This window comes from Primulina eburnea, chromosome 13, assembly GCF_022965805.1.
Source record: "Primulina eburnea isolate SZY01 chromosome 13, ASM2296580v1, whole genome shotgun sequence".
Taxonomy (NCBI): domain Eukaryota; kingdom Viridiplantae; phylum Streptophyta; class Magnoliopsida; order Lamiales; family Gesneriaceae; genus Primulina; species Primulina eburnea.
In genome coordinates this window covers 19,888,254-19,911,819 of record NC_133113.1, presented here as the reverse complement: position 1 = coordinate 19,911,819, position 23,566 = coordinate 19,888,254, and the positions used below count along the sequence as shown (strand labels likewise).

The 23,566-nt window shown below is 34.7% G+C and overlaps 1 protein-coding gene across 1 annotated transcript; it reads left to right on the top strand.

Annotated features, from left to right (window-relative positions):
* The first annotated feature begins 18,263 nt into the window (after positions 1-18,263).
* On the top strand, positions 18,264-23,315 carry LOC140810053 (uncharacterized). Its single transcript, XM_073167861.1, has 4 exons — positions 18,264-18,272; positions 18,360-18,490; positions 18,613-19,479; positions 19,705-23,315. The coding sequence occupies exons 3-4, from the start codon at positions 18,642-18,644 to the stop codon at positions 23,022-23,024; spliced, it is 4,158 nt and encodes a 1,385-aa protein (XP_073023962.1). The 5' UTR covers positions 18,264-18,272; positions 18,360-18,490; positions 18,613-18,641; the 3' UTR covers positions 23,025-23,315.
* The last annotated feature ends 251 nt before the right edge of the window (positions 23,316-23,566 follow it).

Sequence of the window (23,566 nt, the reverse complement as noted above, 5' to 3'; positions counted from 1 at the left end):
TACCTATTTAGCTCAACTTCAACCTTTGATTCCACCCATCCATTATCTATTCAATTCTATAACATTCATTACCATTCATACCATATCTTAAAGCCAAGAACCATCACAACTACTGCCATATTATATCAAAATTCGGGCATTACAACTTGCTGTAACATTTGCATTAGATAAATTTCGTTCTTATTTGATTGGATCAATGAATATTGTGTTTACTGATCATTTTGCTATTAGATATTTGTTGACCAAACAGGATGCAAAGCCACGACTGATACGATGGATTTTGTTTCTCCAAAAATTTGACATTGTGATCAAAGATAAAAAAGGAACCGAGAATGTCGTAGCCGATCATTTATCGAGACTAGTAACAGGATCATGTTGTGAAATGACACCAATTAACGATAATTTTCCTGATGAACATTTATTTTCAGTTACTACTACACCTTGGTTTGCTAACATAGTAAATTTTCTTGTGACAGGAAAAATGCCACTGCAATGGAGTTCCTAAGATAAAAGAAAATTTTTGAATGAGGTAAAAAACTTTTATTGGGATGATCCGTATCTGTTCAAGTATTGTCCAGATCAAATTTTTCGACGTTGCATACCCAACAATGAGGTAAGTAGTGTCATTAAATTTTGTCATTCAGAAGCATGTGGAGGACATTTTTCTTCAAAGAAAACGGCTGCAAAAATATTTCAGTGTGGATTTTATTGGCTCACTTTGTTTAAAGACACCCACGAAATCTGCAAGTTCTGTGAAAATTGTCAAAAATTGGGTGCGATTTCAAAAAAAAAAAACATGATGCCTTTGAATCCTATCATTGAAATTGAAATCTTTGACTGTTGGGGAATTGATTTTATGGGACCTTTTCCACCGTCGTTTGGATACTTGTATATTTTAGTTGCAGTTGATTATATTTCCAAATGGATAGAGGCAATTCCATGTCGAACAAATGATCATAAAATCGTCATCAAATTTTTGAAAGAAAATATTTTTAGTAGATTTGGAATTTCTCGAGCCATGATAAGTGATGGGGGAACTCACTTTGTTAATAAACTATTTGCTTCATCAATGAAAAAATATGGTATTACTCATAAAATAACTACTCCTTATCATCCTCAAACAAATGGACAAGTTGAATTAGCTAATAGGGAGATAAAGCAATTTTTGGAAAAAACTGTTAACTCAAATAGAAAAGATTGGTCTATGCGACTTAATGATGCACTTTGGGCATATCGAACAGCTTTTAAAACATCATTGAATATATCTCCCTATAGGTTGGTTTATGGAAAACATTGTCATTTGCTTGTGGAATTGGAACATAAAGCTTATTGGGCGATCAAAACATTAAATTCAAGCATGGATGATGCCAAAAAATTGCGTAAATTGCAACTTAATGAACTTGATGAACTCAGAAATGACGCGTATGAGAATTCAAGGATTTATAAAGCAAAAATCAAATCATTTCATGACAAAACAATTCTTAGAAATTCTTTTGAGATTGGTAAAAAAGTTTTGCTTTATAATTATCGACTTCACATATTCCTAGGAAAATTACGATCAAGATGAACATGCCCATATGTTGTAAAGCATGTGTATACTTATGGAGCTGTGGATATTGAAAATCCTATAAATGGCGATATTTTTAAAGTAAATGGACAAAGGTTTAAACCATTTTTAGAAAATGAAATCTTTCAAGAAGAGTTTATTTCTCTTTCTGATCCTTGATTTTTTTTTTATTTTTTTGGTGTTGCATTTAAGTTTGTTTGTTTTTATTTCCGGTTTTCTTAATCTTTTATTTTCCCGGTTAAATGTCGGATAACGGTACTCCGTGACTCTCATAGTCGGTTAAATCAGTTTCCCACAATTGCTGATACAAAAATAAAAAAAATCATTTCTTTTATTTTCAAAATGGATGAAATTCTCTCAAAAATTTGTAAATATTTTCCCTCTGTTTCTGAAAATGTTCTAAGAAAAATTTATGCAAAAAGGTGTGAAAGATTGAGATTGCTAATGCAAAAAGGAATTCCAGAAGATATTCGTCTTGTAATAGAAGCTAAGGTCCGATTAAGAGGAGAAGTTCCACAATCATTGCTCATTAATAGTTATTTTGACATTAGGGACAATGTCATATTCTGATTGGGGGAGAACAAACTTAAAAAAAATTTAAAAATAAAAAAATAAAAATATATACTATTTTAAAATAAAATCATGTTTATTGTTTGTATCTTAGTAATTTTTGCAAAAATGTCATACACTACATGTTTGAAAGATTTAAATTAGAACATGCATTAATCTATTTAAGAATGTTTACATTTTTATTTGAAAAAAAAGTCAATTTTAATATTCTGATCAATATAAAAATATGATTTTTGAAATATTTTTGAGTGATTAACCATTGTGGTAAAATCAGGTATTAAAGTATATGGCCCAAGATATAACTTATAAGAGTGCCTAAAATTTTGAACTCACACATATTTTGTGAGTGAGTGGAGAGGAATGAGAAAACAGCTTTCGAGCCTTTATTGATCATGAGAGAGACTATCTATTGTTTAGATCTTGAGTTCTTATTTTGAAAAAAAAAATGATATTTTCTGAAAAAAAAACAGGAGAAAAATACAAAAAGAAAGATATTGAAGATCTATGTAATTTTTAAGTTATATGCTACGACCTATATATCTCTCATAAGAAAAAAAAAAAGAGAGAGAGAAATTTATTGTAAAAATTAAATAAATATGTGGTCAAGAAGCATAAACTTAGTCTGATTCCATGATGTTATGAAAAAATATATATATATATATATATCAGGAAAAAATATATAATAAGAACAACTAGATTTTGAATCAATGGATTTTCTATCTTTTGATTAGTTTGGCTCGTTTGTCTGTCTGCATTCTGTAAATCATTTTTTTGAGCATTTATCTGTATTCCAACTCCATGAGAGAAATCGTTGCCATAAATTGAAACATTTATTAACCTGTGAGGATATGGAGTTGAGACTCTTACTAGGAATTTCTGAAGGCCGTGTACATATAACTACCTGAAATAAGCTTTGAATTGATCATCTCAAATTATTTCATAAGTTATAATTATGATGATCTTAATATAACTTTGACAGTTTTCAAATTTAATTTAAACACTTAGATAGTTTTGATTACATTTCTATTTAAATTAATCAATATGTTTTGTATTGCTATTAACGCTTAAATTGCTAGGGACTAGCAATAAGCTGGTTGGGAGGTGTGATAAACATAAAAATTGTACATTAATTAAATGTTTTATAATATAATATATAGTTTTTGTTTTATTAAATGTTTAAATATTATATGTTTTGTAATAAATTGTATAAAATATAAGTTGCTGTGTGATTACAAGTTTTTACTATTTTTTACAAGTTCGATAAAACAAGAATAAACTTGGCGTTGCAAATGGGATTAAGATGATTCTTGGACCTGTAGAAAGTTGATGTTAATATCTACAATATTGATGGCAAGCATGAGATAAAAATCCTCTCACAATTGGGATCAAATTAAGCAACAAATAAAGTTATCAAAAGACTGGCAGTTTTACCATGCTCTAGTATTTTGACCATATCTCTCAAATTACTTGGTCAAATGGTTTGAAAAAAATACCACAACTAGACAACTCAATTATCCACATGTTTCTTTTTATGTGAAGAAGCAAATTCGGAGAAGAAGATTTTCTAAAGTGATGTGTAATATAATATAATATCTTGGAACACCAATGAAGACTTATGTGTAAAAAAATAATATTTTATTTGTGGTTGTCTCCCTAAATTTGGCTATAAATAGGGGTGTATTGTAATGTATTGAGATATCCCTCATTCTATGAACAAACCTTTGAGTTCATAATATTTCTCTCTATATTTTTCCTTTATTTCTTCATTTAAATATAATTAGCATGTTAATTTCATATTCAAAGTTTTACACTTTGAATAATGAATAGCTAACTTCCTAAAGTTGAGATGAAAAGGTGAAAATCTTGGCATGATAATAAAGTTACTAAAAGGTAAGAATCTATGTTTTATATTATTTAATCATTATTTATTGTTTATGTTATATTTATTTCTTTAAGCATTTTTATACCCTACTTATAAGTGGGAGTTTTGATTTATTGTTGCTATATGTTACACTAAATTCTTCGAACCATTTAAATGTTAGTTTGATATTACCAACCATTTAAAGTGGATGCCTTATTTATTATATATGAATATATTATAATATTAAATTCTTGGAACCATTTAAATGTTTGTTTGGTTTTACCAACCATTTAAAGTGAGAACCTTGATTTAGTGTTTACAAATATATATATAGCACAATAAATACTTGACAACATTTATAAGTTTTGGTATATATTATATACTTAAAAGATAATAATATATAACATAATATAAATATGATTATTTAATATATTGGAACCATTTTATTAACTGGATTTCAATAATGTTCGTTAATGTTAACTTTATTAAAATACCAAGAGTGGATCCTTTAATCTCAACTACTTAATTAAAATTTGAACAATTAAAAATTACCAACTAAAGATTCAAACAACTAAAAAAAATTAAAAATAAAAAAACATTGTAGTGGACTTGTAATTACCTTAACTTCCTCGTGGATACGATATTCGCACTCACCGAATTATACTACTTGTGGACAACCTGCTCTTGGGAGTGCAACAATCAAAGTCTCAACAGTCATGCAATTTCATAATAAATCATAACACATGTTTCGGTAATTATGACACATTAGTGAATACAGATAAAACAATCCGACTCTTACTCTATAACTCGACTCGTATCTAAATCTAGGGATCTCAGTGTGAATAAGACGTCACAGTCTGCCACCTACCCTCCAAATCGGGGTGACGGTATGTCTTATTCCTAGACTTCGGTCCTGTCTGTATCGAATGTCTACAATCGGAGTCAATCTGCTCCTATGCGTCGATATCACCGAACATCTAGAAATTTGGCAAATCTGCCAATGACTCTCCTATCTTAATGCTTGAATATAAATCTATAAATAAAGCATAAGCATAACAAAATATAAACAACAATCTAGTATGTGATTTTGGGAAACTCAAATCAAATCTAATTCGAGTTGTATCTTCCCGAATTAACATGAATTATACCTTCTTGTCGTACAGTCTTTATTAAGATCGAAGTCTTGAAGTCGATTCTTGTCACTAGAAATCTGAAATGGCAATGTCACATATCACAATATCAATCCACAAATCAAACTTATACTAGTACGGATCAATATTTCATTTCAAGTCATTTCAACGGCATAACGGCGGATTCTCGATATACCGAAAACTCAATAACAATCAACATAATCCTTAACCTCTGAAAATCTTCATATACTCAATCACTTATATGCTGGAAATCATAACAATGTCATTTGCTATCATTTTCTCGATCCGTTTATGTTTCTACGATGTCGATGATCTCAAAAACACATAATTACAAGTATATCAGAATTTCCCCAACATGTAACTTCAAACATGCTGAAACTTAAAGATACTTACATCCTTTGATAGCCCTTGATGAGAGGAGCAAGAATTTATGCTTGGATTGAAGTTTGGATGGATAGATCTTCCACAATTTATTTTCTAAACTTGAAAGAAGTTTGATACCATTTCTCCCATGGAGTTTTTCTCGGTGAAAGCTGATACAAGAATGAAGAAAGTACATTTTAAATGTCTAACAATCTAGTTGTCAAGTTAATATGCATGCTGGACTTCTCGCACTTGCTCTACCGCAGGTGCGCTAGCTTTCAACCGCGGGTGCGCTGAGCTCACGGCATCCCATCCAAAATTCCAGAAACAGCGACCGCGGGTGCGGTCCCTTTTTCACCGCGGGTGCGCTCACCCTCCAGTAGCAACAATCCAACTTACTGCCCATCCACCGCGGGTGCGGTGTACTTCTTGGTGCGGGTGCGGTATAGATGTATTCAAAACTCTAACTTTCTGCACACCTACCGCGGGTGCGATCGATAATGGTAGCGCGGGGGAGGTGTCTCATCAATGCAACAATTCATAATCTCGTCTTATCAACCTACAATTCTCGGGCATTACATTATTCTTCTGACAACCGTACTCTGTGACCTCTGAAATGTGGCGTCCCACAGATAGTTGCAGATTGTAGTGATACTATCTGTCGGTTGTTAATGACGTGTTCAGCTGAATTAATCAGCTACTGGGCAATTAGCTGGTGTGGAGAAAAACTGAGTTGCGTTTCAGTTGCGTAGATCAGTTTACTATATTCAGTTGCGGAGTTCAGTTTACTAGATTCAGTTGGTTCGCATAATCAGTTGGCAATTTGTCAAACACCGTAATTTTGTTTCCAACAATTTCCCCCTTTAAGGTGTTTGACAAAACTAAGCACAAAATAACTGAACAACTGAACTCATCGTAGATATCATAAAAGTTTTGATATAGAGTTGAGTAATAGACAATGACTCAAAGACTGTTCTTCTTTTGTTGATCTAGCAGCTCTTTAATCTCTTCCCCTTTTTGTCAAATAAACCCATCTGAAGAGATAATTTCCGAACATCGGTTGATAAGATATTTACAGAAGTGGATATGTTAGAGACGGCAGAGAGCATTGTGGTTTGCAAAGAGTCTATTTTTCTTGTTACAAGCGTCTCCAGATTTTCAACTCGTTTGCTGATAACGTCTTGAGTGATGGAGAGACTCTGAGCCAAACCTTTGTTCTTTTGAATTGAGTCCACTGACTGAGAAAGAGAGGTTAAGGCTTCTTGAATTGCTTTCAGTTTCTCTGAGTTGAATGCTTCAGAATGTTCTAGTTGAGTATGCTGGATTTTGTACAAATCATTAATCACTCTGTGTATATTATGCTGAATGTCTTGAATCTCTTCAAGAACGAAATCAAGATCTTTGGCGGAATGAGGATTTGGCTGATCCGACGCTTCAGTTTCCTGAGAGAGTCGATCATAAACCACCATGGTTCTTTCAGATATCATTGTTTCAGCAATAGTCGATGCTAGAACATCTGTTTCCGTAACTTCCGCTTGGACCAGAAGAAGGGAAGACTGTTGTTGATTAGCATTTGAGCTTTCCTGCTGAATGTGAGAGTTTGCAGGGTCTTCAACTAGAGGATCATGAACTGATGCTTCTGCCTGATGAACATCTGAGATTCGAGCTGACACAACTGTTGGAGGATTTTCTGAAGTAGTTAATAGAGCCTCCGGATTCTCAGTAATTTGGTGATCTGGTGATTGAACAGACATCATAGCTTGATCATTTGGTTCAAAAATGACAGCTTTAACTAGCTCTTCAGTTAAGATGGGTTCTCTTCAACTGATTGATCAGCGGAGTGATCAACTGACAAAGGTTCATTGGTGAAAGATTGTTGAACCACCGATTCAATAATTTCATCAATATGAGCTATTGTCAATTCAGCTTCTGAATACATCTTGGGATGATCAATAGGAGGCGATGACAAGGATGAAGGTGGAGCAATTGAAGATGAGGAGAAAGGGTAGCAGAGTGTCCTTATCATGCTCTCCAGCTAATTGTTCAGCTAGTTCTTCAGTCACAATTTCTTGAGAAAATGCTGGGATGATCAGTTCTTGATCCATTTCCCACTGTTTAATTTCTGATTGTAGTACAATCAAACCTGTTTCCAGTTGAGCATACACTGCTTTGTCATTGAATGTAGTTGGACTTGTGGTATTGAAATTCTGCCGAAGCTCAGTAACAATCTGCTGCAGCTTCTTTTCTCTTGAAAGATCAAAGAAATACCTCTTCCTCTGCAAAGCTTGATAAATTTAAGAATCTTTGATCATCTTCAGCACTACTCTTTCCAGAGCAATAAATCTTTTCAGCTTAGATTTTTTGTGGAGGTCCTTGGCAAAAACTCGAACTTTGAAATTTACCCATTCTTCAAAAACTTGGAGCTTCTCTTCAGCAAATTTATTGACCTCTTGCCAAATTAGATCAATGTGAGTTTGAATGGCATTCGAAGGTCTGGGCTCTTCTTGTATTTTACCTTTGCTCTTGGAGTTAGTCAAAATATGAGGAATGGTTAATCCAGACGTAGTTACATCAATCTTCTCTCTGAGCACAACTCCTGTTGGTCTGGCAAATGGTAAATGGGAGTAAGGAGAAATATTAATAAGTGGAGCTTTTACTCCAGCAAGTCTTGTTTTATCACTAGATTTAGTGATTTTACTCTTTGGCGGAATGGTGAACAAGGGTAACTGATCCTTAGTTGAGGACTCAGTTGGAATTGCCTTCAATGCAACAGCCTGGATTGGTTGTTGAGATCCTGATTTCATCACCCTATCAGTTGGTATGACTTCAACTGTAGCAATAGGTTTGGTTTTCAGTGTCCATAGTTTCTTGACAATTGGAGAAGACAGGGTCTTCTCTACATGAGAATCACTGATAAGCAGTTTGCGCTTTGAAGTCTTCTTCTATGCTAGATTCTTGGCAATCTTAACTGATTTGGGATCAGCCTACTGCATCCCAATATCTTGATCTTAATAAATTTTTCAGGAGAGATGTCCAACTTAGTTTTTGGTGGCAAAATATTCTTGGCATTGAACACTTTGAATTTAGATAATCTCTCGGAATCATCAGTTACTAACCATTTGACTTTCATCAAATAGCTCAGCTGTATTGCAAAACCTTTTGACTGTTTGGTGGAAGAGAACATATTCTTCAAGATGTTGAAAAGGAGGTGCTTCAAATTGAGTCTTCGTCCAGCCATGATGACAGTAATGGTTTGAAATTTCTCCAAAGTTAAAGCAGCAAAGGATCCTGCCTTTGCCAATAACCCCTTGGCTACAATGTCGGCCAGTAACTGAACCTCATGCTTCAGCTCCTTCTTTGGATCGGAAACTTTGATTTTCCGTCCATCAGCAGAAAGTAAGGTTTGCATCTCTTCGACATCAGATGCTTTGACTTCAGCAAGTTGTGCTAACCCATCAGAAGGCAACAAAAATAATTCTCCAAGAGAATATTCAGAGATGGTCAACAGGTGATTGTTGACAGTAGAGATGATGCTTCCATCAGAGTTGATAAATCTATTTGAGTAGAAATCTTGAAGTTCCTTCGGATAGATCACTTGTGAGAATTGCCCTAAGAAAGTTTTCAACCCTGCTGATTCAAGCTTCAGAAAGACATTCTTCACATCGGCTTCTCCGATTGATAGGGCCGACTCAAAATTGATAGCCATAGAGTTCAATAAGTGTGCCGGAATTTGATTTGCCATTTCTGAGATTAAGAAAACCTGAAATTTAACAAGACACAAGCTCGGAGTGTATGATTTTTCTCTTGAAAATTGATGTACGCGTAAGAAGAAACTGAAATTAAGCGGGGAATGGTACTTATGTATGTGACTATTCAAATTCTGGACACATGTTAGTCCATTCAAAATTTTGAATGAAAACATGTGTACGTGTGCTGTAAGAGTGTGTAACGTGTGCTATAAGCGTGTGTACAATTTAAACGGTTAATATGCATCCACGTTTTAAGATAAGATTCATCATGATATAGCAGTCAGTCACGTCACTTGATTTGGAATATAATATGGTTAATTAGTTAACTTAAATGAGAAGATTAGTGAAATACCCAACTGAACGATCAGTTGTAAGACTGTGTCCTTTCAGTTGAGAGTTGACTAACATTTATCTTCTCAGTTAACCTCTTAAAACCAATATTCCCCCTTAATAAATGCATATAAAAATTATGAGAATATAAGCAAGATTAATTAAAATTATCCTGATGCTTAGTAGTGTAATCGTCTGCTGTAATGACATTTTCCTTTCATCTTCCTTTTCCTGGTCTATAAATAAAAGTAGAACAGTTAGTTGCAAATATATCAGAAAAAAGAAATTCAACAGCTAAAGTGGCAGATGCAAGTAGTTCAAAAGCTCCGGATATGGCTGAAGAATTTATGCGACCTGCACTAGAGAAAAGGAAAGAGACAATTGAAGAAGAAGTCTTCCATCAAATCCCTTGCTACTGGGAGGATTTACAAGAACTCCGGTTACTTTGGGAGAATGAGATGGCTACCACTCCCTTCCTGGTGGAGAAACTGGAGAAATACCGGGAGCGCCTGCACGTGGCACACACCGTGAATATTTTCGAGTATGACAGAGATTATCAGCTGATGCTCTATAAGGAGAAGAGAATCCTAGAGCTTTTGGCTGAGTCTGACAGCTTCCATAAGACTTCCAATGGAGATTTAACTCAATGAATGAGCAAGTGGAGAGCTTTTGTTCAGGAAGAATTGTACACTGTAATCCATGATGATTTCTTCAGATGAATAAAATGTCATTTCAATTTATCTTTGTCTTTTATTTTCCTGTATATGTTTTCAATTTCATCAACTAACAATTAACTCATAAGCAAAATTAATGATAAAGATTAATCGATAAAAATTAACTGATAAAAATTAAGATAAATAAATTAATCCAAGTATATTGCGAAAATGAGAAAACTTAGTCTCAGCCAATGGTTTGGTGAAGATATCAGCTGCTTGCTGATCAGCTGAAACATATTCAAGTCTGATTCCCTTCTTCAAGGCATGATCTCTGATGAAGTGATGCCTGGCATCTATGTGCTTGGTCCTGGAGTGAAGAACTGGATTGTAGGTAATAGCAATCGTTCTTGTATTGTCACAAAATATGGGTGACTCTTTTGCGTCAATTCCATAATCTCTCAGTTGTTGCTGAACCTAGAGCAGTTGAGCACAGTAGCTTCCACAACAAGGTATTCTGCCTCAGTTGTGGAAGTTGCTATGGATGTTTGCTTCTTGCTGAACCAAGAGATCAGTCTGTCTCCTAGAAATTTACATGATCCACTTGTACTTTTACGATCAAGCTTACATCCTGCATAATCTGCATCTGAATATCCAACTAAATTGAAAGAAGAATCTTTAGAATACCATAACCCAACATTTTGTGTGCCTTTTAGATATTTTAGAATACGCTTGGCAGCTGTAAAATGTGATTGCATAGGATTTGCCTGAAATCTAGCACACATGCAAACAACAAATACAATATCTGGACGACTAGCAGTTAGGTAGAATAATGAACCTATTAAACCTCTGTAAAGCGTCGTCTCAACTGATATTCTCCCTTGATTTGTGTCCAGTTTTACTGATGAACTCATGGGAGTATTTGCAGCTGAACATGATTCCATGCCAACTTCTTCAGTAATTCCTTTGTGTATTTAGTTTGACTAATGAAAGTACCCGACTCCAGTTGATTCACTGGTAATCCAAGAAAGAATTTCAGTTCACCCATCATGCTCATTTCAAATTTCTCGTGCATCAACTTAGCAAATTTCTCGCATAATTTGGGGTTAGTTGACCCAAAAATGATGTCATCAACATAAATTTGAACGAGTAGAATATGATCATTCTTGGAGAATTTGAACAAAGTCTTGTCAACTGATCCAACAGAAAAATCGTGATCAGTTATAAATTTTGAAAGATTGTCATACCAAGCTCTTGGAGCTTGCTTAAGACCATATAAGATTTTGTTCAAATGGTAGACATGATCAGGAAGGTGATGATTGATAAAACCCGGAGGTTGTTCAACGTATACTTCTTCCTGAAACTGGCCATTCAGAAATGCACTCTTTACGTCAATCTGGTAAACTTTGAAGTTTTTGAATGAAGCATAGGCAAGGAATATTCTGATTGCCTCCAGTCTTGCAACTGGTGCATATGTCTCATCGTAGTCAATTCCTTCTTCTTGCCTATAACCTTGTTCTACTAGCCTTGCTTTGTTGCGCACAACTGAACCATCTTCATTCAATTTGTTCCTGAAAACCCATTTTGTACCTATAACAGTTTTTGAAACTGGTCTTGGAACTAGGTTCCAGACATTGTTATGGATAAATTGATTTAGCTCTTTTTGCATTGCATTTATCCAGTTTGGATCAGCAAGAGCTTCATCAGCTTTCTTTGGTTCCAGTTGTGATACAAAAGCTGAGTGAATAAATAGATTGAGCATCTGATTTCTTGTTCTCACCGGATCAGATGGATTACCTATCACCATTTCTGGAGGATGTGATTTCTTCCATCTGAGTTCAGCATTCATTGCTTCTAAGTCAGCAACTGCTTCTGTGGAAAACTGAATTTTTTCAGTTTCAGTTGGAGTGGTTTCAGTTGGTAACTGAATATCATTTGTTTGCTCTATCAACTGATCGTTAGGAACAACTTCTGGTTCAGCTGGTTGATCTAATACTTCTGGTTCAGGTGTTTGGAGGTTGTTTTGATTGATATGATTGTCTTCTTCATCATCATCCTCCAAACTGATATCTGTAAATCTATCCACTAGCTCAACTGGATCAGTTGGCTTATCAGTTAGTACAGTTTCTTCAAAAACAACATGGATAGATTCTTCAACATTCAAAGAGTTTTTATTAAAAACTCTATAAGCTTTGCTCACGGAAGAATATCCAAGAAATATTCTCTCTGCAGATTTTGCATCAAAAGTTTTTAAATAATTTTTGCCATTGTCAAGAATGAAACATCTGTAGCCGAATATTTTGAAGTATGAAACCACATTTTTTCTTCCATGCCAGATCTCATAAGGTGTTTTCATATGATTCTTATTAATCATTGATTTGTTCTGAGTATAACACGCAGTGTTTAATGCCTCTGCCCAAAATCTTTGAGAAATACCCGAATCAGCAAGCATTGTTATAGCAGCTTCTTTAAGAGTCCGATTTCTCCTCTTAGCTACACCATTTTGCTGAGGAGTTCTAGCTGCTGAGAGCTCATGCTTAATTCCAGTATTTTCTAAAAAATTTAAAGAATTTTATTGATGAATTCAGTTCCTCGATCGGATCTGATTCTATCAATACCAACTGATTTTTCATTTAATAATCTTTTGAAAAGCTTGATCAGTTGTGCAGCAGTTTGGTCTTTTGTCTTGAGAAAAATAACCCAAGTAAATCTTGAAAAATCGTCTAAAACCACCAAGGTGTATTTCATTCCCCCTAAGCTCATGACCGGTATTGGACCAAATAGATCCATGTGCCACAGCTCTAAGAATCGGTAAGAGGATTTATGGCCCTTGTTTTTAAAAAAGATTTTATTTGTTTACCAAACTGACATTCTGGACAAATTTTGTCTTTGATAAAATCCATTTTGGGCAAACCAGTGACAAGATTGTGGTTACTCAGATATGCAATAGATTTGAAATTCAGGTGGTTTAACCTCTTATGCCACAACCTGTTTTGAGAAAATTTTGAAGCAACTAAACATACTGGTGCATAAGGTTGATCATTCCAACTAACTTTGTATGTATTTCTACACCGTTTTCCAGTTAGGATGACCTCATTAGTTGAGCATTTGACTGAACAAGAATGTTTGTCAAACTGAACTGAGAATCCACTATCGCATAATTGACTGATGCTAATCAGATTATACATGAGATTCTCAACTAATAAAACATCATTAACGATAAAGTTACCATGGATAAGCTTACCCTCACCCACAGTTTTACCTTTCGAATTATCTCCAAAACAGATGTTTGGTCCAGTATACTTAACCAGTTGAGATAACAAGTTTGACTCTCCTGTCATGTGTCGTCAGCATCCACTATCCAAGTACCATATTGATTCAATGCTTGTACCTATTACCTGCAATCACACACAAGATAAGATTCTGGTACCCTTTTCTATTTGGGTCCAAAATTGATTAGTCCTTTAGGAATCCAGACTTGGATCAGTCTAACTGACCGTCCAGTTGCTGTATTCCAGATGGTCTTTCCTGATCTGTGTGTGCTTGGTGTATAGTGTGCAGAAGATACAACATGTGATTTGTCCTTTTTCCACTGATTGTTCAGCCAATATCTTTTCTGAACTGGCTTCCTATTATAGTAATTGGAGTAGCCATTTGAATAATTTTTGCTAAAGCTTTTTGGTGGCTGACTGCGTAAATCAGTTACCACTTTTGGGCTATAACCAATACCACATCTTTTGCCCTTGTTCATAATTTCAGTTGGCTGTTCAACCAGTTTACTTGGCTCTGCTTGTTCTTGTACCATAACTGATTTGACAAAGTGAATGTATTTCGCTTTATTCATATTCAGTTTTGGTCGAGTATCTTTGGGAGACATTTCATCTTGGTTACTGAACCCTAAACCAGTTTTATCAGTAAGTGATTTCTGTGAGTTCTGTATATCAGTCAATGCAACAGATGATTTGTTCCAAGCCTGAATAAGCTCAGTTTGCTTTGAATTTTCAAGCATTAACTTTTGAATCATTAATTGATCCTTGATTCTTTCAGTATTGAGTTCAGAAATCTCCTTTTTCAGACTCAACATATCAACTGATTCATCAGTTTTAGTCTTATTGTCTATAGGATCAGTTTGCTTTGCTTTAGCCTTTCCAAATGATAAGGCAAGCTTATGATACTCACTAACCATATCATGGAGAGTTGAAATAAGTTCTTCTCTGGTAAAATCAGTTGAGTTAAAGTCAAATACCCGTTGACTGCTGGACTCCAGTTCTGTATCACCAGCCATCAAACATTTCACTTCCTCTTCACTGTCACTGGAAGTGCATGAAGTTTTTGGTTCTGACCCCTCGCTGTCAGTTTTTACCCATTTTGATTTTCTTTCTTTAGCCAAGAGCACTTCATGCTTCTTCCTAGAGAACTTCTTATCATCCTTGGATCTCTTTTTGTGCTCATATGGTTTCTTTCTTCTTTCAGTTGAGCCTTGACTGTCTTTCTTTGGTTTGGTACAGTCAGCAATGAAGTGACCTAGTTTGCCACAGTTGTAGCAAGCGTTTGATTCTTCCTTGGGATTGCTTCTTTGATATTTATTCTAAAAATTTCCCTGATTTTTCCTCATAAATCTTCCGAACTTTTTGATGAACAATGACATGGCATCATTGCTAAGTTGATCGGCAGCTTTTTCAACTAAACCAGTTGGTTCTGTTTTAACAGCAGCTAAGGAAGTCGTGACTGCTGGAGTAGAAGATTCTCCTTCTCGAGTTTGCAGCTCAAACTCGTAAGCTTTCAAATCAGCAAATAGATCATGAAGCTCAACTTTGTTCAGATCCTTGGATTCCCTCATTCATATGGTCTTCACGTCCCACTCCTTGGGAAGACCTCTGATTACCTTCAATGCAACTTCTTTGTTTGTGTACACTTTTCTAAGTACATTTAATTCATTGATGATGCAGTTGGTTCTTTCATCATATTCATGCATCGTTTCACCAACTATCATTTTGATAGTGCCAAACTTCTGAACAACAACAAAAAGTTTGTTTTCTTTGGTTTGTTTGTTCCCTTCACAAAGCTGGATCAACTTCTCCCAAATCTCTTTGGCTGTCTTGCACATTTTGATTTTTCTGAAGGTTACTTTATCCAGCTTCTTGTATAGTATGTCCTTTGCCACATTATCCAAATTGGCTTTTCTTTTATCCTCTATCGTCCATTCTTCTCTAGGCTTTTCTATACGATGAGGTGCCCATCATTAATGGCAACAACTGTGTTGGCTTTCACAATCTTCATGGGTCCGTCAGTTATGACGTACCAAATATCATCATCTTGTGCAGCTAAGTGAGCCTGCATTCTTATTTTCCAGTCGTCAAAGTTCACTCTGGAAAACATTGGGATCTTGTTAAAAGAAGACATACTGAACAGTTTGAGTAATATATTCTGAGACGAGATACAACTGCTCTGATACCACTTGAAAGGATCGGTTAGATGGATGAAAAGTGTTTAGAAGGGGGGTTGAATAAATACTTCACGAATTTTATATTCTCTTCGAAGATTTGGATTCAGTTCTGTTACAAACTGACTCTAGGTATCACGTCAGTCAATGACAATCAGTTATACTGAAGAAAACAGTTGCGGAATATGAACTGACTGAAAGATAGAATATCTAACTGAAATATAATAACTAAAGTAAAAGAACACAATTGTTTCTGGATGTTCGGAGACTTGAATAACTCCTACGTCACCCCTTTTATCACGAAGATAGGATATCCACTAAAAGACTTTGATCAAATTCAAGACTTGTACTGACCCACTGGACTTAACACTGCCAAAACTTAAACTCTTAGTTACAAACGCTTTTACAGTCTGTGGGGACTCGGACGCTAATCAAGTTCATAATCGTCATTGGGATAATTTAATGGATTATAATAAACAGGGTCTAATTTTTTTTTTTAAAATGCGGAACGTAATGGAAATCATACTATTATACATATCAGTATAACATAAGGTACAAGTCCTGTATAGCATACACTCAATACAAACTAAAGTTCGACAACTAGCTATCAAGAGTTCAAACCCTATTTACAGCAACATCAAAGTCCGTGGTCTCCACTCTAATCCTGATCTCTCGTCATCTCCTCGACCCTGATCCTGTCCCAACTGTTGTCATGCACAAATACAAACGCGACAACAGCCGGATAATTCCGGTGAGAATATAAATCAACGAACATGCAATCATATAATCAATCTAAAGCATGAAGCAGATATTAGATATAAATCAAAATTTGAAACATAATCTATCTCCTATTTAAAAGTGTGAATGAGTATTTACATCAATAATTGTGAATTTACACTTTCACCCTTAAATCACTCTTAATTTTTCCCCTCTTATTGTGAATTTACACTTTCACCCTCATTATTTTAATTCAAAACAACGATTCCCATACGGTTCTTCCATCCCACCCCCACTTTCCCTTTTCCTTTCCCCCTCTCGAAACTCCTACACTATTTCATTTCACCTCTCACAATCTGTTTCTGTTTCCAATCAAATACAGTTAATTATTTAATATCTAAACTATGATATCGACTCTCTTCCAACCGTAAACCCAAATCGAAACTGTCTCTCCTAAACCATACCGACTACTCTCCGTCCGTGGTGGAAACTTGGTGACCCGGTACGTTCCATGATGTCTGGGTTAATTTTTATTTTTTTTATGCTTCAAACAACAGAAATTAGGCTGTCCAAGCATTGTTTGATTAATTTCACTTCAAGCAAAAGCCTCTTATATTGACATTAGGATGCCCAAGTACAGCTTCCTTGTGTGGCTACATTACTATTAATAAATTAATCTCCTAATTAAAAGTGTGAATGAGTATTTATTGAGCAGTGGTACCATTAGAGTTGAAGAAATACGTCTTAGTGATTTTTTGGCATTGTTTGATTAATTTCACTATATTGACATTAGGATGACCAATTATAGCTTTCTTGTGTGGGAGCACTACTATTAATAATTAATTGCGCAGTGGGGTGACCATTAGGATTGAAGAAATACCGATTAGTGAATTTTTTTTTATAATGTAAAACATGAAATCTACTAATTTTCTCGATTTTGTTCGGCTCATAAACGTGATTTAAACAACTGTGTTTTTTTCAACATTGATCTATTCCAGTGTTCCAGTTTATATATGTAGATTGATTTGAATGTTGATAAGTAGTATTTTATTTCCTCCTACATATAACTGATTTATTTCAATTAATTAGGCAACTCCAATTTTCTCATCAATTAATCCCAATTTGCCCATCCACAGAAAATTTCAACATGGGCCGAACACCTTCGCTTACCTCATCCAAAAGGTTTACATTTAACATTTTTCTCAAGGCGTATTTAGTTTTTTTATTTTTTTTGTCATACGATATAATATTCCAAAATTATTTTTATTTTTATCAACAGGTTGTTATTCGAAAGTAATAGCTCTAAATCTATCGCTAATATGCCATCAGAAATAAACTACCAAGGTATAATTTTTTTCTTTATATGCTATTATGAGCCTCACCGATTGCATAAAAATATTAGTATCCTCGTGTTTTATACTTGATATCGTCAACTGTATTAATATTAAATCCATGTGCAACAAGTGCCGCAAAAGGCATAATAAGGACTGAGAACACTTCTGAACCAAGAAAGAAAAGGAAAGAAAGAGGTTACAAGTCAAGCAGGTATTCCAAACTTCATTTCATCATTGTTTTCCCCATTGTGATAAATTGTTATATCGTTAAATTGTACTTTATCTTGTCAAAATTATTTAAGGGAAAAAAAATTACGCTCGTAATTAGATTTCAATGTCGTTCCATTTTCGATGTGCAAGTTTGAAATGAGACGAAAATCTATCTTCTACCTCTTAATTTCGACTATTAATTATACTATAATATATATCTACCATAAAATTTATTTTCCTTTATTTATTATATGAATAGGGTATTATATGATGATAATAGCTCTATGCTTGCCGATGACGTGCAAAAAAAACAAGTGTCTCAAGGTATTTTTTTATGATACGTATAACATGTAGTAAATTTTCCCGTTACATCTTTTTTTAAATTCATGCAGCTGACTATAATATTTAAAGACTTATTTCCAGAAAATGCTTCAGACAAAGACAAGTCGGTGGACAAACATTCAGAGAATGCATTAGAGCCCAAAAAAAAAAAAGAAAAGAGAAAGATAATGTCACGTTACTCGCAGCTATTAAACATCAAGGTACAAGAAATAATTGTTTATCATTCATGCCCTGATGAATCCACTACCAAATTTATTTATACATTCTTATGTTTTATGGAATTATCATATAATTATATTTTTCCCTTGCCCATGACATGTAGGAACAATAGGATTACGTGAAATAAATTCAATGCTCTTGTGTCATCACTGCGGGGCTAAAAAATTTGAATTTGAGAGCCCCACGTTCTGCTGTGATAATGGAAAAATCAGATTAGCAGCCACTACAATTCCACATGAATTATTTTTACTATTTACCGACGCACAATCTCAAAAATCAGAGGATTTTCGCAAAAGAATCAGAGTATATAACAGTATATTTTCATTCACGTCTTTTGGAGTTAAAATGGATACTAATCTTGCTTCTTCGAGACGTGGAAACTACACATTTAGATTTTTAGGACAAGTATTCCATACACTCCCACCTTTAAGTCCTCGTGAAGGAAAACCATCTCATTTCCAACTGTATTTTTGGGATAGCTGCAACGAATTGACTAATAGGATGGGTGTATTCGACAATGGTGATATTTGTGAAGATACTATGAAGCTATTGATCGATGTAATGAAAAAAAATCCATACGCAGAATTATTGCAACGAATAAATGATTTTCCTTCTATTAAAGACGTAACACTTCAAATATGCAAGAATGCTGGAGTAGATCAGCGTTGCTACAACCATCCTACAGCTGATCAAGTTGCTGCTATTTGGGTAGAGGGAAATAATCCTGACATTCCATATGATAGGGACATAATACTTCATGGGACTGATGGACATAAACACATAATAAAGCATTATTTTGGTTGCTATGATCCCCTGCAATATCCACTTCTTTTTCCAAATGGAGAAAATGGATGGCACCAGAACATTCCGAAATTTAAGGATGCAAGTATTGTTCTCCAGTCACATCATGAAATTGTGAATCCAACAAATTTTTCCTCCGTGGAATCTATTATTGAAACGGAACAGAGAGGTATTTTTCTCATATTTCCCATACAAAAAATTTCATTGTATTTGTTTTAGATGTTTATTGAAGAAATTTTACGGTCACTATTGAGTTACTTAAAAATTATTTGAAGGGAATCTTAGTTCAACTATGTATTTGAATTTTAATTGTGGTTTTCTAAATTTGATATTGTTCCATGCTCATATATTTCTTATACACAGATTTTTAAAAGCATGTTTATTATCTTTACAGCTGTTAGAAGCAATAACAACAGGATGGTTTCTTGCCGAGAGTACTATTGTTACAAATTTCAGATAAGAAATCAGAATCCATCCGTTCTTTTATATGCGAGAAGATTGTTGCAACAATATGCAGTTGATATGTACATCAAACTTGAAACAACACGCTTGGATTATTGCAGAAACAATCAAGCTGAATTGAGATCTGAGTATTATCAAGGCATTGTGGATAGTGTCAATTGTGGAGAAACAAGAGGAAGTGAAATTGGAAAGAGAATTGTTCTTCCTGCATCGTTCATTGGAGGTCCAAGAGACATGCGAAAAAGATATTTAGATGCAATGGCATTGGTAAGAAGGTTTGGAAAACCGGATCTCTTTATAACAATGACTTGTAATCCAAAGTGGAAAGAAATTACAGATAACTTAATGGGCAGTCAACAACCTCAAGATCGGCCCGATTTGACAGCTAGAGTTTTTCGATCAAAGGTCCAAGACTTGAAAAAAGAAATAATTCATAAAGCAATATTTGGAATGGTTGCTGCTTATGTTTACGTAGTTGAATTCCAAAAAAGAGGTTTGCCCTATATCCACATGTTGATAATCTTGAAGAAATCATATAAGATAAACAGTGCTGATCAATTCGATGATTATGTTTCGGCTGAATTACCTAACAAAGATAAAAATCCAAGGTTATTTGACCTTGTAACGCAGCATATGATGCATGGACCTTGTGGATATTTGAATAGAACAAACTCTTGCATGATTGCCGGACAATGTAAGAGTCATTATCCACGAAAGTTTTGCGAAAAAACCGTTCAAGGTGAAGATGGCTATGCTATTTACCGAAGAAGAAACGATGGCCGGACAGTAGATATAAGAAGAGCTAAATTAAATAATCAATGGGTGGTTCCCTACAATCCTTACCTTCTTTTGAGATATGATTGCCACATAAATGTTGAAATTTGTTCAGGCTTGACTGCAATTAAATATCTTTACAAGTATATTTACAAAGGTCATGACAAAATTGCCGTACACATTGCGTCAGGAAATGAACCCGGTACTATAGGTGAAATAAGAAATTTCCAAGATGCAAGATGGGTATCCGCACAAGAAGCATTGTGGAGAATTTTTGAGTTTGACTTAAATGAAATGTCTCCGGCTGTTATTAATTTAGCACTACATTTGCCAAAAAAATATTGTGTGACGTTTTGGAAAAATCAAAGTTTGGATTATGTTTTGCGGCAAGATTACAACTCGAAAACAATGTTAACTGAATTTTTCCATACTTGCTCAGTTAGCACAAAGGCAGTAACATTGTTCTATACAGAGTTTCCTGAATATTATGTTTGGGATAACCAAAGTAAATGCTGGTACGAAAGGAAGAAAAGAAAAGTTATTGGTCGCGTAAATGCAGCAAATCCCAACGAAGGAGAAAGGTACTATTTGAGACTTCTACTAAATCATGTAAGAGGACCCACTTCTTTTGATGATTTGCTAATAGTTAATGGAAATAATTGTGTTACTTTCAAAGAATCAGCACAAAAAAGGGGATTACTTGAATCTGACCAAAGTACTCTTGAATGTTTGAACGAAGCTGTTACCTTCCAAATGCCACATGCTTTGCGGAGATTATTTGCAACACTTTTAGTGTATTGTGGACCAGTTAACGTGAGATTGTTATGGGATTCATACTTAGAAGCAATGTCTGAGGATTACCAAAAAGAGTTTAGTCAAAACAAAGAGTTAATAGTCTCAAAAACACTTCAAAGTATAAAAATAATTTTGGAAAGCATGGGAAAACACATTGGTGCTTTTGATCTCCCACAAATATCTCTCGACATGAATCAATGCAATATACCAATTTTCAGAGAGATAGAAGAAGAAACGTCAATACAAATCTCAGAAGATGATTATTTGGCACAGTTCAAGTTGAATAGTGGCCAACATGAAGCATTTCGAAAAATTCTGGAGTCTGTAAACAAGGGAAATGGTGGCTTGTTTTTTGTTAACGGACCTGGAGGAACTGGAAAGACATTTTTATATAGAGCACTGCTTGCAGAAGTCAGAAAAAATAAAATGATTGCTCTAGCTACAGCAACTTCAGGAGTTGCAGCTTCAATATTACCAGGTGGACGAACGGCTCATTCCCGCTTTAAAATTCCAATTGATTTACATGAGGAGAGTTACTGCACAATAGCAAAACAAAGTGCTCTTGCAGAATTGTTACGGCGCACTCATTTAATTATTTGGGATGAAGCACCAATGGCAAAAAAAACAGCAATCGAAGCAGTAGATCGAAGTCTACAAGACATAACTGGAATTGATAAGCACCTTGGTGGAAAAGTGGTTGTTCTAGGTGGGGATTTTATGCAAGTTTTGCCTGTACTTCCAAAAGCTACAATCCAAGAAACAATCAATGCAAGTTTGGTGAAATCTTATTTATTCTCGGAAATGACCCAACTAACTTTGTCTGTGAATATGAGAGCAAAAACAGATCCCATTTTTTGCGAGTTTTTGCTTCGTATTGGTAATGGAACTGAAGCTACTGATAATGAAGGTAATGTTAAGATTCTTGATGAGATGCTCATAAAATTTGATGATGATGATGAAGAGGCTTCAGAGAAAAAATTGATCGATGAAATTTTTCCAGAATTGGAAAAAAATTGTCATTCTGCTACTTATATCACTAATCGGGCAATTCTTGCATCAAAGAATGAGTACGTGGATCACCTAAATGAGAAAATAATTCAGATGTTTCCTGGAGAATCTCGAGTATTTACAAGCTTCGATGAGGCAATGGATGATTCTCATAATTTTTATCCACAAGAATTTCTAAATTCATTAACCCCGAATGGAATGCCTCCTCATCGCTTGGTCCTGAAAATTAATTGCACTGTTATGTTGCTACAAAATCTAGACCCTTCAGATGGTTTGTGCAATGGGACTAGAATGGTTTGCAGATCATTTGAAAACAATGTTATTTATGCAAAAATCACTATTGGTCAACACACTGGCAAACAAGTATTCATTCCTCGAATTCCATTATCTCCTACTGAAAATGAAGGATATCATTTTCAGTTTCGAAGAAAACAGTTCCCAATCAGGCTTTGTTTTGCAATGACAATTAACAAAGCTCAAGGTCAAACAATACCTAATGTTGGAGTATACTTGCCTCATCCTATTTTTTCTCATGGACAATTATATGTTGCATTATCCAGAGGCACTTCGAGGGAAACTACAAAAGTATTGATTCGACCGGATGCAATCCGAGACACAGATGACACTCGAACAAAAAATGTTGTCTACAAGGAGATTCTAGACAGAAATTTGTAATATACGGGTTGCTTTAATAATGTTTTTGGGAATCATATAACTTGGCATATTTTTTTTTCCAATAATACATTTTTGTCTATTCTAATTATGATCTAGCAACAATGACAGAGTTGTCTTACTAGAGTTGAATGTTTGGATCATAATTTTGTTGCTTTATTGTATGGCTTAAGTTTGTTATGCACTTACTCTATCTTGTGCTTGCTTAAGTCTGATGGGTTTTTGGATACGGAAAAAAATGAGGTTGTTGAATGGATGTTGAAGGTGATTGCCCATTACGGGTTCACTGTCATGACTGGTTAACCCATGGATCAGTCAACTGGCTGCTGTCGCTTGTCTTTCTATAGCTGCAAAACTGAAGGAAACTCAAGTGCCTCTTCTGTTAAACTTTGAAGTACGTTTCTTGATGGACATTTCGCTTTTTTAGTATGTTAAGGAACGATTGAGCTTGTGGAAAATTAATCCATCTGTTAGTGTCAAATTTCATATAATGCCTAAAGATGTGTCGTTGTTTCTTCCAACTACTCCGGTATTAGCGGACGTAG

Excerpts from the sequence above, each read along its gene's own strand:
- LOC140810053 (XM_073167861.1), top strand. The coding sequence starts at position 18,642 with ATGCTCTTGTGTCATCACTGCGGGGCTAAAAAATTTGAATTTGAGAGC. Across the intron at positions 19,480-19,704 it reads TATTGAAACGGAACAGAGAG|CTGTTAGAAGCAATAACAAC; the intron begins GTATTTTTCTCA and ends TTATCTTTACAG.